General features: G+C 45.5%; 1 protein-coding gene across 1 annotated transcript in view; it reads left to right on the forward strand.

Annotated features, from left to right (window-relative positions):
* LOC115401383 (GPI ethanolamine phosphate transferase 2-like) overlaps window positions 1-20,614 on the forward strand; it is a 78,171-nt gene that overhangs the window by 3,702 nt on the left and 53,855 nt on the right. The window contains 3 exon segments of the mRNA XM_030109530.1: window positions 6,483-6,692; window positions 8,057-8,245; window positions 14,599-14,737. Coding sequence (XP_029965390.1) covers window positions 6,483-6,692; window positions 8,057-8,245; window positions 14,599-14,737 — 538 coding nt within the window.

The raw sequence follows: 20,614 nt of genomic DNA on the forward strand, positions 1-20,614 counted from the left end.
CCATCCGCTCACCTGAAAATAGATTTGACTGTGAGAATTCAGAAAAGTGAGAAAACGCGGTGTGTTGTCACATTGTGATGTGTCTCGCTGATGAGAGTATTTTTGGAAGCGGCGCCAGGAGGGAATTGCAGCGGCGTCGTGTGCGCCTCTCATGACAGCAGCTTGAGCTGCACCTCGCCACGTCTGCGGCCTGACCGGGGGAGACTCGGCGCTGTTGTCAGTGGTGTTGCATAGATCAATAAAAAAACAACCATGCTGGGCTGAGCTGAGGGAAACATGTCTGATATTAGTTGTCAGGTGAAGCCAAGAGCTCGGTGTCGGGGCGCGGGACAGCTGGCAGCATGCTGTAGCGGCGAGGAGGAGCGGGGATGTGCTGACAGCATCAAGCAGAGGAAGACCGGAGCCGAAGCTCAATCCAGGCGGACCAGAGAGCCGAAGATACAGTGTGGACGGAAGCGTCCCGGGTGACAGCTGACGGATGCTCTCGGACGGGCGGGATGGCAGCGGAGAGAGCGCCGACTCAGCAGAGTGAGGGTTAGCGAGGGTAGCAGAGAGCGTGAGGCGGCTGACAGCGGACGGGATGAGTGTTAGAAAGCACCGGGATGCAGAGGCTCACAAACACAGACCGCAGCAAAGCCTCATCCGACTGGACACCTTGCATTTAGTCTTCATAGACAGAAAGCAGACTGGCCTGCTAATCTCAGCCATAAAATAATCCATAAAGAAAACAAACGGCTGGATTTCTGGCAACGTCCAGCTTTCACATATCATCCTATTATTATGTCTGCCTCCTGTACTCTGTTGGATTCTTCTTGTTTTCCCTCCCTCTCTAAAATACTGTTCCTTCTCATTGAAGCTTTCAGCAGTCCGTGTATGTTGCCATGTTGGTTTTGCCTCACAAACTGTCGTCGCTCAGCCTAAAATCAGAAACGGCTTTAATGATCCTCATGGGTGGACACAGGACCAGCAAGACAAAGAATTATCTCAGCGCACAAAATAAAAACAAGGTTTAAGAGGAATTTTCTTCCCAGACATCATAACGTGTGACAGACACATGTAACACTCCAGCGGAGGGTCTCTCACTCCGGCTGGCAGCTCTCACACTTCATTTACAAGCGACACATCCAGGTGAGCTCAGTTTGTTGGTGAAAATAACATTAACAGCTCAGAATTTCCAATCTCGAATGACCAGCCCGAGTGGGAAAACTGAGGCAGCCATGGACAGACACAGTTAAGACCCGTGTAGGCCTAGGGAGAACATGCAAACTCTGCATTGCAAGGCTGGAGTGCCAACCGCCCAGTCACCAACATGAAAGATGACAAACGTGACAGTTTCTCTTTTGTGTTTGTTCCTCCTGAGTGAGGTTGCGGTGGGTCTCTCTGCTGGTTTCACTGAGGTGCTGCTGGTTGTCACGTGCATGAGCGCGGGTGAGGGGCTGCAGCGCCGCAAGACAGATGTTTCTCTTTAATCCAGGGGTTTAGAGGAGGACGCACTGATGATTGAAGGGAAGGGAGCTTAGAAGACAGCGCAGGAAAAACAGCCTGTTTTTTTTTTTTTTGATAAATAAGATTTTTTGTTGGGAAGGAAGAAGACGTGGCCGTAGAGAAAACTCTGAAACCTGATTTAGAAGCACACATGAAGGGTTTATGTCGCAGCAGAGATGTATGAGACGGAGGGGCGAAAAAAAATGGAATATAGCCCTTCCTGAGCTGTCCAGAAATGTGTACGTTTGATTTGTGGGCTCGGCGAGCGCACACACAGGTTCATCCGCAGTCCTGCACGACGTCCAGTTAATCACTTTTCACAGGACTTGGCAGTTACTGTGGATTTAAAGCGCCGCACCTTCTGCTTTTGGCCCAATGAATAATTGGAATACTTCATATTCTCCCTCATTTACCCTCTGCAACACTGAAAAAACAAAAAAAACTAACGATTTGTAACTGCTCTTTGTGCTAAGGTTGAGGAAGTGTTATAAACTGTACTGACAGACTGCACAGTGTTGGCACAGCGTCACACTGCAGCTGGTCTCCAAAACAAGTCACGGTGGCTTCCAGCCTTCAGCCGCTGGTCCTCCTGACCCTGAAGTCAGAAGCTCAGCTACGAAAACACAATGAACCAGCTGCACAGCCATCATTTATCCAACCTGCGGGGAAGTCATTAGACAAGATTTGTATTTTTTGTTACTGGAGCTTTGATAAAGCCAATGCCAACACAGGTTTGTATGGCGACTGTGTTATTCAGAGCAAGATCCCCAAATCCCAGATGCTCAGGATGCAGATTTGCCTTTGAATATACCTACCGTTTCACTCTTATCCATTCGAGATCTTTTTCATTTATACTTTTGCTTGAATGAAGCAGATGAATCACTCCTTCCACCCATTTATTGATTTTCTCATCAGTGAGTCGTCTCCTTGCGTGGACACCAGTGGGGGGCGCTATAGACCAGCTGCTTTCTGCTGCCCACTATCACTGCATTGCACCCAATTAAGTGGTATGACACAGCCAACTAACCTAAATGATAATCTGACGGAGGCACGGCCGTCAGTCCCTCCACAGGTCGGAGGCAGCTCCGCCGGCACCGTGTCGAGTCATGAAGCCGCCTTCATGCAGCTTTAACTCCGGGAAGATTTAAACTCCTCCTCTTGGGATTCGGAGTTGGCTTTTTAGTATTCTTTGTGTTATTTTTATGAGCACTACCCTGGGATCCCTCCATTGAATCTGACTGTTAAAACTGAGTTTGTCATTTGAGAAGAGAAGTTTCCTCCTGTACTGGCGTGGCGGTCCCGCTCTGTAGCCGGCACAGCAGTCAGCCCACATTACGGAGATGCAGGATTTGGACAGTGAATTCAGTTAATAGCCGCAGTGCACTGTGGGTCTTTAACAGGCTGGTATCTGCCTGAGTAGCATCACAGATCCTTTCTTTTCCATCCCTGTAGGTGCTGGCTGGTGATAAAGCTTGAGGAGACTGAGACGCCTCGGAGTGTTTGGTTAAAAAAGAAAGAAAGAAAAGTCATTTTCTGAGCAGAAAGTTGACTGTTAAGCAGATAAATGTTGCTTCCCGGAGTTGAGGAGTTCGAATCACAACCTCTTCACGTCTGAATTCTGGCCCGTTTTCATCACCGCGCCGCAAAGCGTCTGCGCCCCCCCCGCTGATATTGTATTTGACATTTAAGCCGTGGCACATCGCGGGCCCGGCCTCATACTGCGGCCCAGTAATTAGTATGTTGATGAGTCACTGATGCATTTAGGCAGCTCCTCGCTGGCTCTCTGGCAACCGGAGCAATTTAGAGCCGAAGCCCGTTTCAGCTGTGGACCGGCCTCCCCGTCTCCACTGTCAAATAATCCATACATGCCCCTGTGCTTACAGCAGCAGAGTGCCCCACGCTACTGCCAAAGGCCGGCTTTTCTGTCCGGACCACTCCTTTCATTATCGGGAGTGTCTCTATTAATAGAGCGGGGGACCTCCGCGAGCCTGAAGAGGCAGGAAAGAGGAGCTTTTGAAGCCGAGTCATCCATCTCTCCCCATAACAAGCATCTGCACCGGCAGGAGCAAAACAATCGCGGGGAAGGAAGTGGTAAATAATTGAGCTGTAAAACAAAGATCACAAGATGGGTTTTCAATTTTCAACCTCGATTTCCAGTAGTAGCTTCTTCATTATTACCCGTCCGAGTCCATTGACAGTCTGAATGGCTGCTGAGGCGAGCCGGCTGCGGAGTCTGTCACCATTAAATGGGACAGACTTTCAAAGTGTCAGAGGTGAGCTTTTGCCATTTATGGAGGCTCGATGGAAACGGGGAAGGGAGGCTTTGTGTGCCGCAATCTGCCTTTTGGAGGTTGAGCGTGATCTGTTGTTTTCTGTAAAGCAGGTACTTAAAAGTCAGATTGTTTCACGCTGTGAGCTGAATTTGCTGCTACGGTGCTGCTGTTGTCTTTCCATCCAGTTCCCACTTTGTGAGTAGTACTTGAACCTGTCTGTCTCTTGCCATTTATCTGTACTGTGTTCAGGTGTGTTGCTGTTTTGAAACGACAGCCAGTGATTGCAGTGCGCAGCCAGAACGGTGTTTTTTTGAGTCACTTCCACAGTGCTGTGTTGTTTGAAGGCGGTGGTGTCAAACACAGCGGCCGATCCAACGGGCAAGAATCATTCTTCCAAACCTGCAGGTTCCGCCTGCCAATTAAAGCATTTTTAACGGTGGCAAAGCTAAAATAGATGTTTGTGTTAAAAATAAGGTTAACTTGCACCTACTTTTCTTCAAAGAAATTCAGACTGTTTCTCTTCTGTTCAAAGATTATTTAGTATTTCACTGAAACAAAGGAAAACTGTTAATTTATTATCATATCAGTCCAGCACAGTTCAACTCAAAATGAACCATCTGAACCAGAATGAGTTTAACATTCGAGATAAAGTGTCTGTTTTACAAGTCTAATCAAAAAAGGGTTAAAGGTGTTTTATTATTTGTAGAGAAACCTTTGTTTGCAATGAGACGTTTCTTGTAGTTGGTCTTCAGATTTGCTCTCGGCTCAGGAGGGATTTTGACCCTTTTCTCTTCACAGTCCGTCTCTTCATCCTTCATGTTTGTAGGAAACTGGAAGCTCCAGCCAGTCTCCTCCCTGGCGTCTCCAGACAGCTCTTTGGTCTTGCCCCTGGCGCTGTAGACGTTGTAATGTGAATAACTGATTCCTGGAGCTGCTTGGCTGTATACAGAAGACAGGTATAATCAGGTGTTGATGGTGCAATGCTGTGTTCCGCATGGGCACCAGCCAGTCTGTCTGGGTGAGTTTTTTGGGATTGTTGTTAAATTCTTGGTGATACAGAGCCAAAGATGAGGAGTCAAGGTGTTGACGCTTGCACAGGGAGAGGAAACACGCATAGATCAGCATAGAGAACGAGGCTGCCGCTCCAAGGAGAATCCAACCCAGCTCTGGCATGACTTCCGAGAATGCCTGGTCATATAGACAAATCTCACGAGATTAGCAGATGTTATTTCTCATGTCGGCTCTCAGAGCAACAGTCCTGACTTCAGACAACACAGGGCGGCCTTCGCACCGTGTTCCTGAAAACTTGGAGACAAAGCATTATTCCATATCAGGGAGGAAATGCTTATTTCACTTTATAAAATGCACAGCAATTTATAACTTTTATACTGTTTGTTGTCGATACATTTCTGACTGATATTCTGTCTATGCTGTAAATTCAGCGAGCAGCCATTAAAAAATTAGTCGGTTAATTTCTGTCAAAGTGGGCAAATTTACAAAATCAGCAGAGGACCAAATAATTATTTCCTGCATTGTATAAATTATTCTTAAACCCTCAAAGATTACACCGATGTAACATGAAAGGCAAAGAGGATTGATTTAGATTTGCCAGTAGATCGTCTGAACACGGTTATCAGTTACACACAAGAAAATTAACAGAATAGTTTAGTTCCTCTTGTTTTAATGTAAATTTTTGATAACGACAAACAGTCTGTGGAAGCATAAGAAAAATTGGACTGCTGTCACATTAAATGAGAGACATATCAGCGCAGTGTGTTATGTAACATTTCCAGGCTGTAACATAACATTTGTTTCTACTATAATGAGAAAAAAAATGTGTTAAACTTTAAATAACATGATCTTAACACGATGAATCTGAAGATGTAAATACATTGACCTCTTGTCGGGATCTTTGAGTAGGCCTGGAGCTCTTGTTTTTTTGGATATGGCTTCGATCAGATGTGATCTCATTGAAACACGAACCAGACTTCAGAACTGATTATTAAACAACAGCATCACTTCATAAATGGCTCTTTTGGGATGAACAGAAACTCGGATGTCAGCGGTTCAGTGTGATTAAAGGTCCCGAAAAAGCTTCAGAAGCATTTTCTAAGGTGATGACGAGAATATCGGGACCGGGGTGATCTGTAGCTCCCGGGACCGTCGCACAGCTCAGGCTGGTCACTGTCTGGATCACAGCCGGGATTGTTCGGCACCATCCGTGGTTCAGATAACGGCGTTTCAGTCCCTCCTCTCCTCCGGTGCATACAGACGGCTCCTGTCCTCCCTGCGCTCCCCCTCTCTCCTGACTTCCAAAACAGGCTGTGTTTTCCTTGTCAGTCAAATCCAGGCCAGTGTGGTTTTTATTTTTCATTCCAGTGATGAAATCAGTAGAAACTGTGCCTCATAAGTATCAGCCATCTACCCACCTGATTCAGCTTTCAGCTTCCGTTTGTGAAAGCAAGATTACTTTTGGGGATGTGGGAATTAGTTTGCCAGATCAGGGCAGCAATCCTGTAAAAGGGGCACTGATCTAGTTGGTGCATTTAATGTTTTTTTTTCTTCTTTAAATAATAATAAAAATGTGTTTTTCTTTACTGAACACTGTACTGTGGTGTACATGGTGATTAGCCGCGCCGCTATGATGAAACTGTGCGGTTGTGTAACACCATTAAAAGACAATTATTGTTCAAAGGACAATGACAAAACCCCATTCCTCCCCAGGCCCTCACCACTGGCAGCATCCCAGGCTTCATTGATGTGGTAATGAACCTGAATTCTCCCGCCCTGCTGGAAGACAACCTCATCTGGCAGGCCAAAACGGCGGGGAAGAGGATCGTCTTCTACGGAGACGACACCTGGGTGCGCCTCTTCCCCAAACACTTCATGGAGTACGACGGCACCACCTCCTTCTTCGTGTCGGACTACACCGAGGTACGCCTCAGCCCAACAGCGAAGCTTTTTCCTGCTCATATGAATAAAGGATTAAAGCGCCTAGCGGTCGACTCGTCAAAACGATACATGAGACAGGGATGAGAGAAACCCGAGAAGGCCTGTTTTGCGTTAGTCATGAGGTGGATGTGTAAACTAAAAGTGCCCAGGCGTACAGCTTGCAGCATTAGTGACTCACTCACATCTCGGCTGTCATATTGACAGATTTGCTTCTGGTGGAGGAAAAAAAAAAAAAAAAAGGGTTATCCCTGAATTTTTAGTGCTTTACCTTCATCATGCAGCAGATTGAATGACACCACAGATCTTCCAGCACTCGAAGGCGTTGCATGTCGTGCTAGTTATTCTCGAAGCATTGTTTTCCCGACTGTACAGCGTGTCACCGCTGGAAGTGATTCAGCCGCCGCGCCGTGGAGAGGCCAGGCGATGCGCGCTGAATGCACAGTGGCAGCTGATCAACAGGGGAGGCACAGAGCTGAGATCACACCAGAACTGCTCATCAATTAGCTCCATATGCCTCGGCTGCAAATGTTCTGTGGGACCGCACGCAATCTGTTCGTGTTTCTGCATCCACAGCGCTGAGAGCTCTACCTGCCGCAGCAAAGGCACGGAGAAAGCTGTCTGGACACACGTCCGCACAAAAACACAGAACTCGCCCACCCTCTCCGAACATTAGATAACGCTGGACGATTTCAACTGTCAACGTAATGAAAAACGAGAACACCTTTTGCCAGTAATATACATTAAAGTCTTCATTTTTAATCTGAAAGAGATCAAATCTTCCCACATGGTTTGGTCCGTGTTCCTGCTGCTGTAATCAAGGCAATTCAGGTTTGTCTGTGAAGCACAAAGGCAAAGAAACGCATAAAATCACCTTTAAAATCATGGAAATAAAACAAGATATGAAGAGAAAAAAGCAATGAAAGTCAAAAGTTCGTTAAACCAGGAGAACAAAAAGTTAAAAAAATTGCAGTGAAGCAAGTAGAAGGATTTCTTTTAGACCTGTGTGTTAGGTTTCCATTAGAAAATGCTTTACATAATTACTGATGGTGACAGTAATATTTTCAAAATATTCATTGTCATCACCTTTGCAATAGTAACGTAATACCTGCCAGCGGTGGAGTAATTTTGTCCATTTCAAATCTGATAAAGCATTTAACGTAATAATAACTTTCCAACCGTATCACACAAAATGAAAACTGGCAAAAGTTACTGCAGTCTCATCATTAAGCCTATTTCACTGAAACCTTCTGGTGCAAAACTCAGTGAAACATCCAAACAATAACATTTCATTAAAATTTTGGTTTTATCACTTTGGAAATGTGAATCCGTCCATGGGTTCTGCGCAGGTTGACAACAACGTGACCCGCCACTTGGACAGCACTCTGAAGAGGGACGACTGGGACATGTTGATCCTGCACTACCTGGGCCTGGACCACATCGGCCACATCAGCGGCCCCCACAGCTCACTCATCCAGCCCAAGCTGCTGGAGATGGACGACATCCTCAAGAAGATCCACAGCGCGCTCGTCTCAAAGGTACTTCACTGCCCTTCACCTCGTTTCAAAGCTAAACCTGAGGGGAATTTTTTGTTTCATTAAATGAAAATGTGCCTTCACAGTTGTCACGACAAGAAGAGTTTGATCAGGAAAACCTTAAAGAAGATTTTTCATCATGTCCTTTGACTTCAGCAGACTCTTGTTTTAGTTGTAAGGCTTGTAGCAATCACGAATGTAGTAATTGCTAATAATTCTGGCCTTTTTTCCAATGTAATAACTTTCCAATAGCGTAATAAAATATTTCATCTTTCATCATAAAAACATTTTGCCAATACTGTCTTAAGTTATTACTTGAGTAATGTAGCATTAAAAGATCCTTTCTAAATGTAATAACTGCAGAAAATAATGTAATGCTGCATTAATAGGGCTGCATTTTATTTTACTTTTTTAAAGTTTTGTGCAGTTTCCTCATGAAAAATAGACATAGAGGATGGTATAGTTTTCAGGCTCAATTATTTAAGATTCATACTCTGCAAAAATCTGTTTTTTATTGCTATTTTATTACATGATGGACAGTTTTTGTGTTACTGAAAGTTTCAAGGTTTTACACTTCAGTATGCATGATGAAGGATAGAGCTGCTGAACAGCCCAGTTGGATTTTTGTTTTAGGAGAAGGTTAAAGGTCAAATCAGAGTGACTGACTGATCAGCTGTTATGACAATAACAAAACCGATGACTTAAGTATTCACATTTTACAAGAATGTTTTAACAAATATGGCATGTTGAAGCTCTCAAGTCCATGATTTCTATTTGCTGTTACAATTTTAAGTAACCTCAGTAACACCAGTGACAAAATACAAGCAGACTAAATAAATCATCTTAAACCTCGGAAAATAGTGTTGATCTCCACTGAGACAACAGCCTGTAATGAAATGTTCACTCAACATATTCAGGCAATCAAATGGAGTTCAATACAGCCAGTGTAAATCAGAGCCAAGAGAAAGAGCACTGTTAACACAGATCACACCGTTACCGAGATACTCAGCAGAACTATCTCACAGTGCACCTTCGCTTGATGTTGTTCAGCCTTCACTGAGCATTTCAAGAACAGAAGAGTTTTTCTCACCGGGATAATGTACAACCGCATAATTAATTCTGCTCCAACCTGAGAGTCCAACGCTGAAAAGTATTATTGAGAAAAGCAATTACAGCTAGTAAATACTCTCAGAGATTTAAATGAAAAGGTAAGACGTCAAGCGCGGCTGTGTTAGGAGGTATTTCAGCACAACGACTCGGCCTCTGAATTCTGATTTGAGCTGATTGGATGGTTTCTCTCTGCAGAAGTGGAAGTAATTTAAATTTGCGTCAACATCTGTCACTTTCTTTTACAATTGAGTTTGAAAACATGGTGTACACCCCCTGACTTTTTTTTCTCAAAGGTTTTGAGAGCTTTTTTTTCACAAATAAATAATGAAACCATCATCAGTTTTTAAAGCATTTAAAAAAACAGGTTTTTCCAGAAATAACAGATAATACAGTAGTAATAGCATGCTCTGAGTACACAAAAAGATTGACGACAATACCTGGGCTGCTAAATGTAGGTCTGAGTTAACTGAATTGACTTGTGTGCTTCAGTCAGGGAGCTGAATTCAGTCAACAACTTCTTCAATCTGCCTCCGTTAAATTTGAAGCGTTTTTCTGTAACAGAAATCAATGTCACGACAAAGTAGTATGCAAATATGTAGTAATGAGCATCAGTTCGTAAATGGCAGCGATGCTATCAGTGGCTTTTTAGCATGATCAGTTATTGGGCAGTCATTTAATTACACAGATCATTTGTGGCGTTTCCAGCATTGGGCATGTTATCGGCTGTGGCAACCGCAGAGATTTAATAAACTGTTAAGCTGCTCTCTTATCTTTAATTTTGTCTTTGATCAGAGTGCAGGTCCTCTGCCTTTGTTTTCTTTTTTTTTTTCCTCCCTCGTGGTCTGACAGCTGTGCATGCATATTGTGTTCGCAGAGTGTGTGTGTGTGTGTGTTGTGTGAGCTGCTAACTGGCGCTGCCTCGCAGCCACTCAGCCATGCAGCCTGTGTTTACATTGTCAGGTCATGTCTACACAAGACAACAATCTCATTTTTCTATCTGTTACAACCCATCATCCCTTTTGTCAACCCAGCACGGCCCAGAGAACAGGAGCCAAACTTCCTCTCACGGATCGGGGGGGGAGGTTGAGTCTTTTTGTGAATATGCGGCAGCAGCATTTCATCACACTCCTCAGACTTGTTAAATCGGCCTTGTTAGATCCTGAAAATCTTTGAAAGTCACATTATGGAAAGCGCCGCGCTTCTGTTCTTTTCCACAGCAGCGGTGCGACCTAAATATAGAAGGAGCCCAGTGGGGGTCCTGCAGGATCCCTCAGAACTTTACACAAAACCTGGCGCGCGTTCTGTGATCGGCACATGCTCTTAACATGTCGGGGGTGTAATCTCCTCGCATCCGTGCACCTGACAGCACGCAGGCGCCGGGTGTTGTTTACCGCTGCAGCGCCAGGTGCCAGCGGCGCGGCGCTTCCGACCCACCCAGTACTCTTCAATACAACGTGATCGGAAAACGGGATCTCACAGCTCAGGGCAGTAATCCACTCACCTTGAGAGTTCAGAGCCTCGGGTCGGCTGTTTGAAGTGTGAAGTATCTGAAAATCTGACCTCCACACTCCGCAGGTGGTCTGACACCCGAGAGCAGCGCTGGGATTTACGGTTACTGTAACAGCGCTGCTTTGTCCCGTGGCTTTGTAGTAACACATACTGTGAGGTGAGTGAATCAATTACAGTCACTGAAGTTTCAGGAAGCTCCTCACTTCAACCTTCAACCAAACTTTCAGTAAAGCTACAGGACTGTTCTGTCCTGGAAGATGTGTCGCGAGTAACTTCAACCTTCGCCTCTTTCCACAGTCGCCAGTCTTGGTTTGTCATGTCGGGTTCTCTTGGGTTCTATTAGTTTCATCAATTCCTCGTGTTGTGGATCAGCTCAGTGGAAAAGAGTAAATGATTTATCCTTCTACTCACATCGTTTATAACCAATTGGCAAGAATAATGTCAACACATTAGTTTATTAGTTTTCTGTTATTTTTTTCCTATTTTTTTAAATAGAAAAAATACTTGACATACTTTTCTTCTCAAATCAGCATTTTAAAAAAATCATTAAACTGAGGGAAAGAAAGTGGGTTCAGTCAGAGAGATTGCTGGCATATCAAACTAAATTGAAACCTGCTGTTAGCAGTGCTGCTGGTGAGGAGAGAGCATTCAGTCAGGATTCTGTAACACTTGGTGCAAAGCGCATTGTGAAAGTGACATACATAAATACACACAGATGTTTCTCGCCCTCTGAATTCATGCTCTGGCCAATCAGACTGAGCCCTGCCACCCTGGACGTCTGACCCTGACGTCCATGGAAGTGTGTGAGGTTGCAGTTCGAGCATGATGGAAGGAAAAAGTTGCTTTGGCTGCCGGTGGCTCCAGTTCAGAGCAGAAAGACCATAAATATGTGATTAAATATTAATCTACTGCCACATGAGCACGTTTCCCTGACATCGTGATGGGTTCACCAAAGAAGCCGGTGAATAGACACAAAGAGCGCAGCCACACTCCACTTCGGCTCATTACGAGGAAACATCAACATTTCTGGAAATAAAGACGGTGGTTTTTCTTGAAATAAAAGCCGTACAGCGCCTTCATCCCACCGCCTGCTCTGCTGAGGCACATTTGTACTAAAAGGGTTTACGATACCCGAGAAGCTGTTACTCTCCAGTCACTGTAAATTGCAAGAGTCTTACTCGAAACACCATAGAGCTGCGTGTGTGTGTGTGTGTGTGCGCGCCCCAACAATAGGCTCGTATTTGTTCATATTATTCCACACTTTTACTCTCTGAAACTTTTTTTTACTGCGTACAACTCCTGCACTTTGCTTTTTTTTGTACTTCAGGTTGGAACATGACTCATTCATTTTTAAATAAATCTTTTTTTTTTTTTTATAGTTCCACTGATTGACCAATAAAGAAAGAGATTAAAAAAGGTCAAATAAAGTTTAAGAGGAGACAGTTCCAGTCAGTCCACGAGCTGTACATCAATATATCACAGATATAATCAAATTCCATGTTTAGAATTCGGGGAAGTAATGTTCCATAAAGTATGAGAGGTGTGAGCAGCTTCACTTCTCCTGGAGTGATCTGGGTTTCATTTGTTCTGTTCATGATATCCTATTGAAAAATACAATAAAAAGTTAAATAATGTGGTATTGGACAAAACAGCCATGATAACAGCAGAAAAATATCATTACAAAACAACAACATTCGTAAAAAGAACAGAAAAATTAAACAACTAACAGAAAAGAATAACTTTGGGTAATGACAATACCAACAGAAAATGCCAGTGATATCAACCACCAAATCAGAATAAACAGAAAAAACAACGACAAACAAGTGCAGTCAACAAAAACAACCAATGACTGACAGCAAACAACTGAAACACAATAACAACAAAACAGCAAACTCAACAACTGTCATCAGTGAGACTGAAGCAAGAGTCTGCAGACGATACCATCGCCCAGACACATTTGAACAAAAAGATAGGTCTAATTAGAAATCAAAGGAAATCCCAGTCAAGTTTTAAACTAAAGGTTAGGTTTGATGCGACCGTGCGGTGTTTGTTGATTCATGGCTAATGGATCCTTGTTTTTGGTGGTACATGAGACAGTAGGATGGATGTTAGATCCCATCAGACCAGCGATCACCTGCATCGTCTGAGTTTGCAGACATTTGGCTAAATTGACACCAACTTTCACAAAAACAGACGCAATAGAGAGGTGAGACACAGTTTATATTTGTTCAGAGGAGAGCGCTTTGGAAAAGTATCCTGGATTTCTCATGTTTGTACTTTCAATTAAACCTGTCTTTGTGTGAGTGGAGTTATTGAGTTGCTGTTGTCACTCTCTCCTCACTTCGATCCCCTGGGCCCTTCGCTAATCTCTGATTCACCAGATAAAATAGCGTGATTTCACATTTAAAAGGAAAGCATTGTGCTTGTTATATTTTTTGGGGGGGAGCATGAGCTGCAATCTGATTCAGAGCTGTGTGTTGGTTTAAAAAGAAAAAAGAAAAAAAACAAACCTGAGGAGGCTGTTATGAAGTGTGGATAAAAAAGAAAAAACCTCCCAGAAGAGCAGCGCTTGGCGCTTTCATCTCCAGGAACCGGAGTAAACGCGGACTTATCCCAAGCAGACAGAGACTCGCTCAGCGTGGCGCTCACTGGTGTTTAGTGTCGCTCTTCAGGGTTTTGTTTTCCTCCACAGGTCCCCAGCGTCTGCTGCCATTTATAACAAGCATCCAAGAGGTGCAATGTAGGGCGGAGGATAGTCTTCCTCCTCCCTGTGCGCCGAGCGGCGGGTATAATGGGTCATCCGAGCGCGGCGCTGCAGCTCGCCTGGCACCTGCGGCGTTCCCCACTCCCAATCCATCGCAGTTTTTTTTTTTTTTTTTTTTTATCCGGCTTTGTGAGAACAGACAAGCGATCGATACTTTCCTGTACCTCCATTTGCAAAATAAACATGTGCAGACCTCACCGTTTTCTGCTCCTCCGCTTTGTCGAGTCAAATGAAGAGGAATCTGGTGTCTGAGGCAGGATTCACCTCGTCTGCTCATCAGTACCTGATGGTGGGAAAGTTTCATTTACCCCTTATCGGGCCAGGCTTCTGTTCCCTCTTCTGTATCTGTTTCCTATTGTCCTCTGAAACCTTCTGAGACGATGGTCATCTCTATTAACGTTGAGTTTTTGTTTTGTTAACATCAGTATTTTTAAAAGTCGGCGCTGGCTGCTCTGACTCATAAAGCCTCCCTGTTGAATTCATAGCCAACGGTACGTTCTTGCAAGTGGAGTTGAAAGGGAATCACTTAGGGAAGAAACCGAGCCTGATCAAAGTCTGTCATCCCCAACAGACGGCTCCCCCTCTTTGTATTTGTTTGCTGTCTTTTTCAGTACTTTTTCCAGCGCGGAGATGGAACCAAACTGTGCCAGGAAGCCTTTCTCATGACTTCCCCTTTGAGAAGTAATGATTTAATGTATTTTATCTGCGCTACTCTCGAATGTCTCCTCCTGCATAACCGCCTTAGGAAATAACTGAAGAAGAGATCCTTTACCCCAGAAGCTTTCATTTTTTGGACAATTGCTGTGTTTTTTTTAAATTCTTTTTAAACCAAACCGGTCTCGTTGGATCTCCTGACACATGAAGCATTTAGTTTCAGGCTTGAATAATTCACACGTGGAGCTTTGAGGCCTGCCCTCCCGTCTCGGTGCATGCGGCGGGAGTCCATTAACCTTGGTGTTTGCTTCCCTCTCAGGAGGCGGAGGGGTCGCTGCCCTACCTGCTGGTGCTGTGCGGAGACCACGGCATGTCGGAGACCGGCAGCCACGGCGGCTCCTCGGAGCCAGAAGTCAACACGCCTCTGGTCCTCATCAGCCCGGCCTTCAAGAGAAAAGGTAAACAGCAGCGCGGCCGTCAGCTGGAGGGACTCCACACTCTCCGTCTGCTGCTCCAGAGATTTTATGACAATCATGGATCAAGTAACTTGAAAAGGCTTTGTGAGGGAGAATATTTTCGAACAGGCTCACACATGATGCTCAATTAATTTCAGTGTTAGGCGCAGTGTCATCCATGCAAATCCAAACTTTCTCCCCACTCTGCCGAGCGTAGCGGAGTGTGAAGGTGTGACTGTGATAATTACTTCTTTCTCAGCTGCGGCTATTTTTAACATCTACTTTACAGTGTTGATTTTTTTTTTTTTTTTCAATTTTCAGGATTCCATTCATGGTAATTAATCATTTACAGTTCGATTGAGTTGTTGTTTCCGGCCTTGTGGCTTGATGCCTCCTGTGTGCGGCGGCAGCTTGAATGGCGTTCCTCAGTCGAGGAATTGGAACATTTCACCAAACCCTGAAGGGCCAAAAGGGAAAATGGCAAAGTGTGTGTTTTCTTCAGTGATGTACATTCAGGGGCATCTGAGTGAATTGTTGAACTCATTCAGAGCTGTTTATCTGAATGTCACTCCAAGAAGAAGAAATATTCTTTTATAAACTTTTCATTTCTGGGATGAAAATGAGTCGACGTGCCATTGACTGCTAAAAAACAATAAATCAACCTGAACCTCAAGCTGGCATAAAGTGGACCGGGTAGAATTTGGCAGAGTGATATTTATACAGCACTGCTTTAGTTTTTTTTATTTATTTATTTATTTATTTATTTATTTATTTATTCCCTTTTTCCCTATTGGTTAGAGTCAGGGGAAAGTTCTACTTTTATGATTTAAAACCTATTTTTGGTGATTTAAGGCAAAAAAATGTATGTGTTAAAAATTATATCAACATCCATCCATCCATCCATCCATCTTCAGCCGCTTATCCGGGGCCGGGTCGCGGGGGCAGCAGTCTCAGCAGGGATGCCCAGACTTCCCTGTCCCCAGACACTTCCTCCAGCTCTTCCGGGAGGATCCCAAGGCGTTCCCAGGCCAGCCGAGAGACATAGTCTCTCCAGCGTGTCCTGGGTCTTCCCCGGGGTCTCCTCCCGGTGGGACATGCCCGGAAAACCTCCCCAGGGAGGCGTCCAGGAGGCATCCTGAACAGATGCCCGAGCCACCTCAGCTGGCCCCTCTCGATGTGGAGGAGTAGCGGCTCTACTCTGAGCTCCTCCCTGGTGGCTGAGCTCCTCACCCTATCTCTAAGGGAGCGCCCAGCCACCCTACGGAGGAAGCTCATTTCGGCCGCTTGTATCCGGGATCTTGTCCTTTCGGTCATGACCCAAAGCTCATGACCATAGGTGAGGGTGGGAACGTAGACTGACCGGTAAATCGAGAGCTTCGCCTTTCGGCTCAGCTCCTTCTTCACCACGACGGACCGATACAACGACTGCATCACTGCAGCCGCTGCACCGATCCGCCTGTCAATCTCACGCTCCATCCGTCCCCCACTCGTGAACAAGACCCCAAGATACTTAAACTCCTCCACCTGGGCTAGGGTCTCTCCACCTACCTGGAGAGGGCAAACCACCTTGTTCCGGTCGAGGACCATGGCCTCGGATTTGGAGGTGCTGATCCTCATTCCTGTCGCTTCACACTCGGCTGCGAACCGCCCCAGTGCATGCTGTAGGTCCTGGTTCGATGAAGCCAACAGGACAACATCATCTGCAAAAAGCAGAGATGAAATCCTGTGGTCCCCGAACCGGACCCCCTCCGGCCCCTGGCTGCACCTAGAAATTCTGTCCATAAAAATGATGAACAGAACCGGTGACAAAGGGCAGCCCTGCCGGAGTCCAACATGCACCGGGAACAGGTCCGACTTACTGCCGGCAATGCGGACCAGACTCCTACTCCGGTCATACAAAGAACGGACGGCCCTTAACAGGGGGCCCCGGACTCCGTATTCCCGGAGCACCCCCCACAAGACACCACGAGGGACACGGTCGAATGCCTTCTCCAAGTCCACAAAACACATGTGGACTGGTTGGGCAAACTCCCACGAACCCTCGAGCACCCTATGGAGGGTATAGAGCTGGTCCACTGTTCCACGACCAGGACGAAAACCGCATTGTTCCTCCTGAATCCGAGGTTCGACTATCGGTCGGATCCTCCTCTCCAGTACCCTGGAATAGACTTTCCCGGGGAGGCTGAGGAGTGTGATCCCCCTATAGTTGGAGCACACCCTCCGGTCCCCCTTTTTAAACAGGGGGACCACCACCCCGGGCTGCCAATCCAGAGGCACTGTCCCCGACTGCCACGCGATGTTGCAGAGACGTGTCAACCAAGACAGTCCCTGCACATCCAGAGACTTGAGGTACTCAGGGCGAATCTCATCCACCCCCGGTGCCTTGCCAACATATGTTTGCAAAACTACAGCATCTAACTTTGCTCCTGATTAGTACGAGGAGAATGAAATCTGATCAGTGCATAAATCCTGATTGACTGATTAGTGCTTTAAAACATAATCCCTGTTAGTGTGGTACATCTAAATCTTTACTGCAGTTTGGAAACAAAGTCTTGAATCCTGATTGATATGTTGGGGTTTACGATTGGTAATTGGGAATAAATTACTAAAGTATTGATGACTGGAAGTAATTGATTACTTTAAGTAATTTAGTTACTTATTAATTTGAGTAAATTTTGATTTACCAATTAATAATTGCAGGTCATTAACAATGGATCAGCAATAACACTGAAGTGAAGCACCAAGTCATTTAACCCAACATCAATTATTATTAATCAGAATAAATGGTTATTTATTCGTTAATAATGTTACATAATCAGCTATTTGGGAATGGAGTAGACCACAGAGTGATTTAATCATTACATTATTGATTAACAAGGTGTTAATAATTAATCAATAATGCCACAAATGACCAATTACTGGAAATGGGTAAATTACAGAAAATGAGCTGAGAGAAGTTGTGAATATGCATTAAATAAACCTGTGGGTTATTTAATCAATAATTCCGGGGCACCGCCTCATTAGAGGAGCATTCATTACCGATTTTCAGTCTCAAAGATGGAAAGATAATTTAAATCAAATCAAATCAAACTTTATTTGTAGAGCACTTTTTCATATTTATAAAAACAACGCAAAGTGCTGAACAGTAAAAACAGTCATAAAAACAAAAGACTAAAAACTGCACCATCAATAAATATACACCACACACACACACACACACACACACACACATGTTTGTATTTATATCCTTGTGGGGACCTTCCATTGACTCCCATTCATGTCGAACTCCTAACCCTAACCCACACCAAAACAAAGTGTAGCCCTAAAACACTACCAGTGGGGCCATTCAAACCAGGAGAAGGCCAAGGTCATTAATATTGGGGCCCCAGCGCTCGACCCCCGACCCCAAGGGGAACCCACACACCGAAGTGTGGAAACCCCCAGGCCAGCCTGGACCAGAGGACTCGAGCGCAGTGACCCCAGCAGAGGACCAGGACCAACTCCCAGTGTGAAGAACCCCCTGAAGCTGGTTGTTAATTTTTGGATAAACAACCATTAAGTTATCAGAGAAGGTGTGAGATCAAGCACAGACTGTCCAGCCATGAACTTTGTCACATGACCACCAAAAACAGAAGAATGAATCGTCCAGTTCAGTTAATGAGCGTTTATTAACAATGTCTATTACTAATTAACTAATCTAATGAACACAAACAGAACAGAACAGAACAGAAGGGCGGAGAGCGGGAGGCTGGGAGCGAAGGGGGAGTCTGGCGATGTGGCGCCTGCGCAGGAGAGGAGGGAGAAGCGGGAGGCGTGGTAGTGACGCGCGTGCGTGCTCCCGACACCAGGTCTGCCGCGCTGGTTCGAATTTACTAATCTCGGGTCAGTAAGAGAAGAGAGAATGAAGCTTCTTTTTTCTCAAACGCATGAAAATGGCGGCGCTGGCCGTATTGCTCTGCGGGTCTGATATGAGAGAGAAGCGAAGGACCGTGCACACGGAAGGAGAAGAGAGAATGAAGAAGAGAAACAGTCACACAATATAATGAACACACTTCAGTCCGTTCATTAATAAAAGAAGCACCAACATTAACACTCCTTATCTATCTGCCTGCCCAGAGCTCACCTATGGTGTTCCGGACGAGGAGTGTTTGGCCGCCGGGCGTGTGGCGGAAGCTTGGCGCGGCAGCGGCCGCAGCCTGTGTTGCAGTTGGCGAAATACGGTGATTTTGGCGGGGAGATCAGAGTCTGATCGGTCGATCGCTCTGATCGGCCGGGTTCTGCTGCGTCCAGCAGAACTTTGGCTTATTTGGGGAAGTCCACGTGGAGGAAGAGGTCCAGTCTGTGCGGACCAGATACTCCGGTTCGGCTGCAGGAGTTCGGTCCGCTTGAGGGCAGCTTCCGTCTCCTCCGCTGGGGAAAGAGGGTCACCAGTGAAAAAGAGGAGGATGGTCCCAAAAAGTCCCGGCCAGCGGGGTCAGTTCGATACCGGTCCTGGTTATTCCGTTAAGCAGAGGGTGTGTCCACTTGGAAAAAATCAGGAAGACTGCCTTTCTAGGCGGAGTTTCACTCTTTTGAGTGATGGCTGCTCAGCCAATCAGACAGCGGGATCTGGTAATCCCGCCTATCTTCAAACTCGGTCTCACGAGCGCCCTCATGAGGTGGGGCGGTGGTATTGCATCCTTATGCCAGTCTTCCCTCCCGCTGTGAGGGCAAATAAGCGGCCATTTTGAGATGTTCGGACCATCAAATGGCCACCACCCGATGGAAGGGGGTTCCTTTGTTCACCAGGTCAGGCCTGCTGCCGCATGGCATTTTTTTTTTTTTTGCTTTATTGGGGGTCTGGGGACTCAGAACCAGTCAGTATCTGGTGTGACCACCATTTGGCTCTTGCAGTGCAACACATCTTCTTCGCATAGAGTTTATCAGATTGTCAATTGTGGCCTGTGGAATGTTGGTCCACTCCTCTTCCAAGGCTGTGCCAAGTTGCTGGATATTAGTTGGAACTGGTAAACGCTGCCGTTTACGCCGGTCAAGCACATCCCAAACAGGCTCAGTGGGTGACATGTCTGGTGAGGATGCTGGCCATGCAAGAACTGGGACACTTTCAGCTTCCAAGAATTGTGTACAGATCCTTGCAACATGGGGCCGTGCATTGTCTTGCTGAAACATGAGGTGATGTTCATGGATGTATGGCCCAACTATGGGCCTCAGGATCTCATCACGGTATCTCTGTGCATTCAAAATGCCATCAATAAAATGCACCTGTGTTTTTCGTCCATAACAGATGCCTGCCCATACCATAACCCCACCACCACCACGGGCCACTCCATCCACGACATTGACATCAGCAAAGCGCTCGCCAACACGACGCCACACACGCCCATATTCTCTGAAACGCTTTGGAGACGACTTATGGTGGAGAAATGAACATTCAGTGCACGAGCAGCAGATCTGGTTGACATTCCTGCTGTCAGCATGCCAATTGCACGCTCCCTCAATGCCTGCGACATCTGTGGCATTTTGCTATGAGACAAAACTAAACATTTCAGGGTGGCCTTTTATTGTGGACAGTCTAAGGCTCACCTGGTGATGATCATGGTGTCTGATGAGCATCTTGATGTGGCATACCTGTGAGGTGGGATGGATTGTCTCAGCAAAGCAGAAGTGCTCACTATCACACGTTTAGACAGATTTGTGAACAACGTTTGAAAGAAATTGTAATATTGTTTATCTGGAATGAATTTTAGATCTTTAAGTCCATCTCATGAAAAATGGGAGCAAAAACAGAAGTGTTGCGTTTATATTTTTGTTGAGTGTAGATATTGATCAGTATATAGAGGCTAAATCTTACTTGGTATGTAAAGACTAGTACAAAGGAAG

The sequence above is a fragment of the Salarias fasciatus genome, chromosome 2 (genome assembly GCF_902148845.1).
Source record: "Salarias fasciatus chromosome 2, fSalaFa1.1, whole genome shotgun sequence".
Classification (NCBI taxonomy): domain Eukaryota; kingdom Metazoa; phylum Chordata; class Actinopteri; order Blenniiformes; family Blenniidae; genus Salarias; species Salarias fasciatus.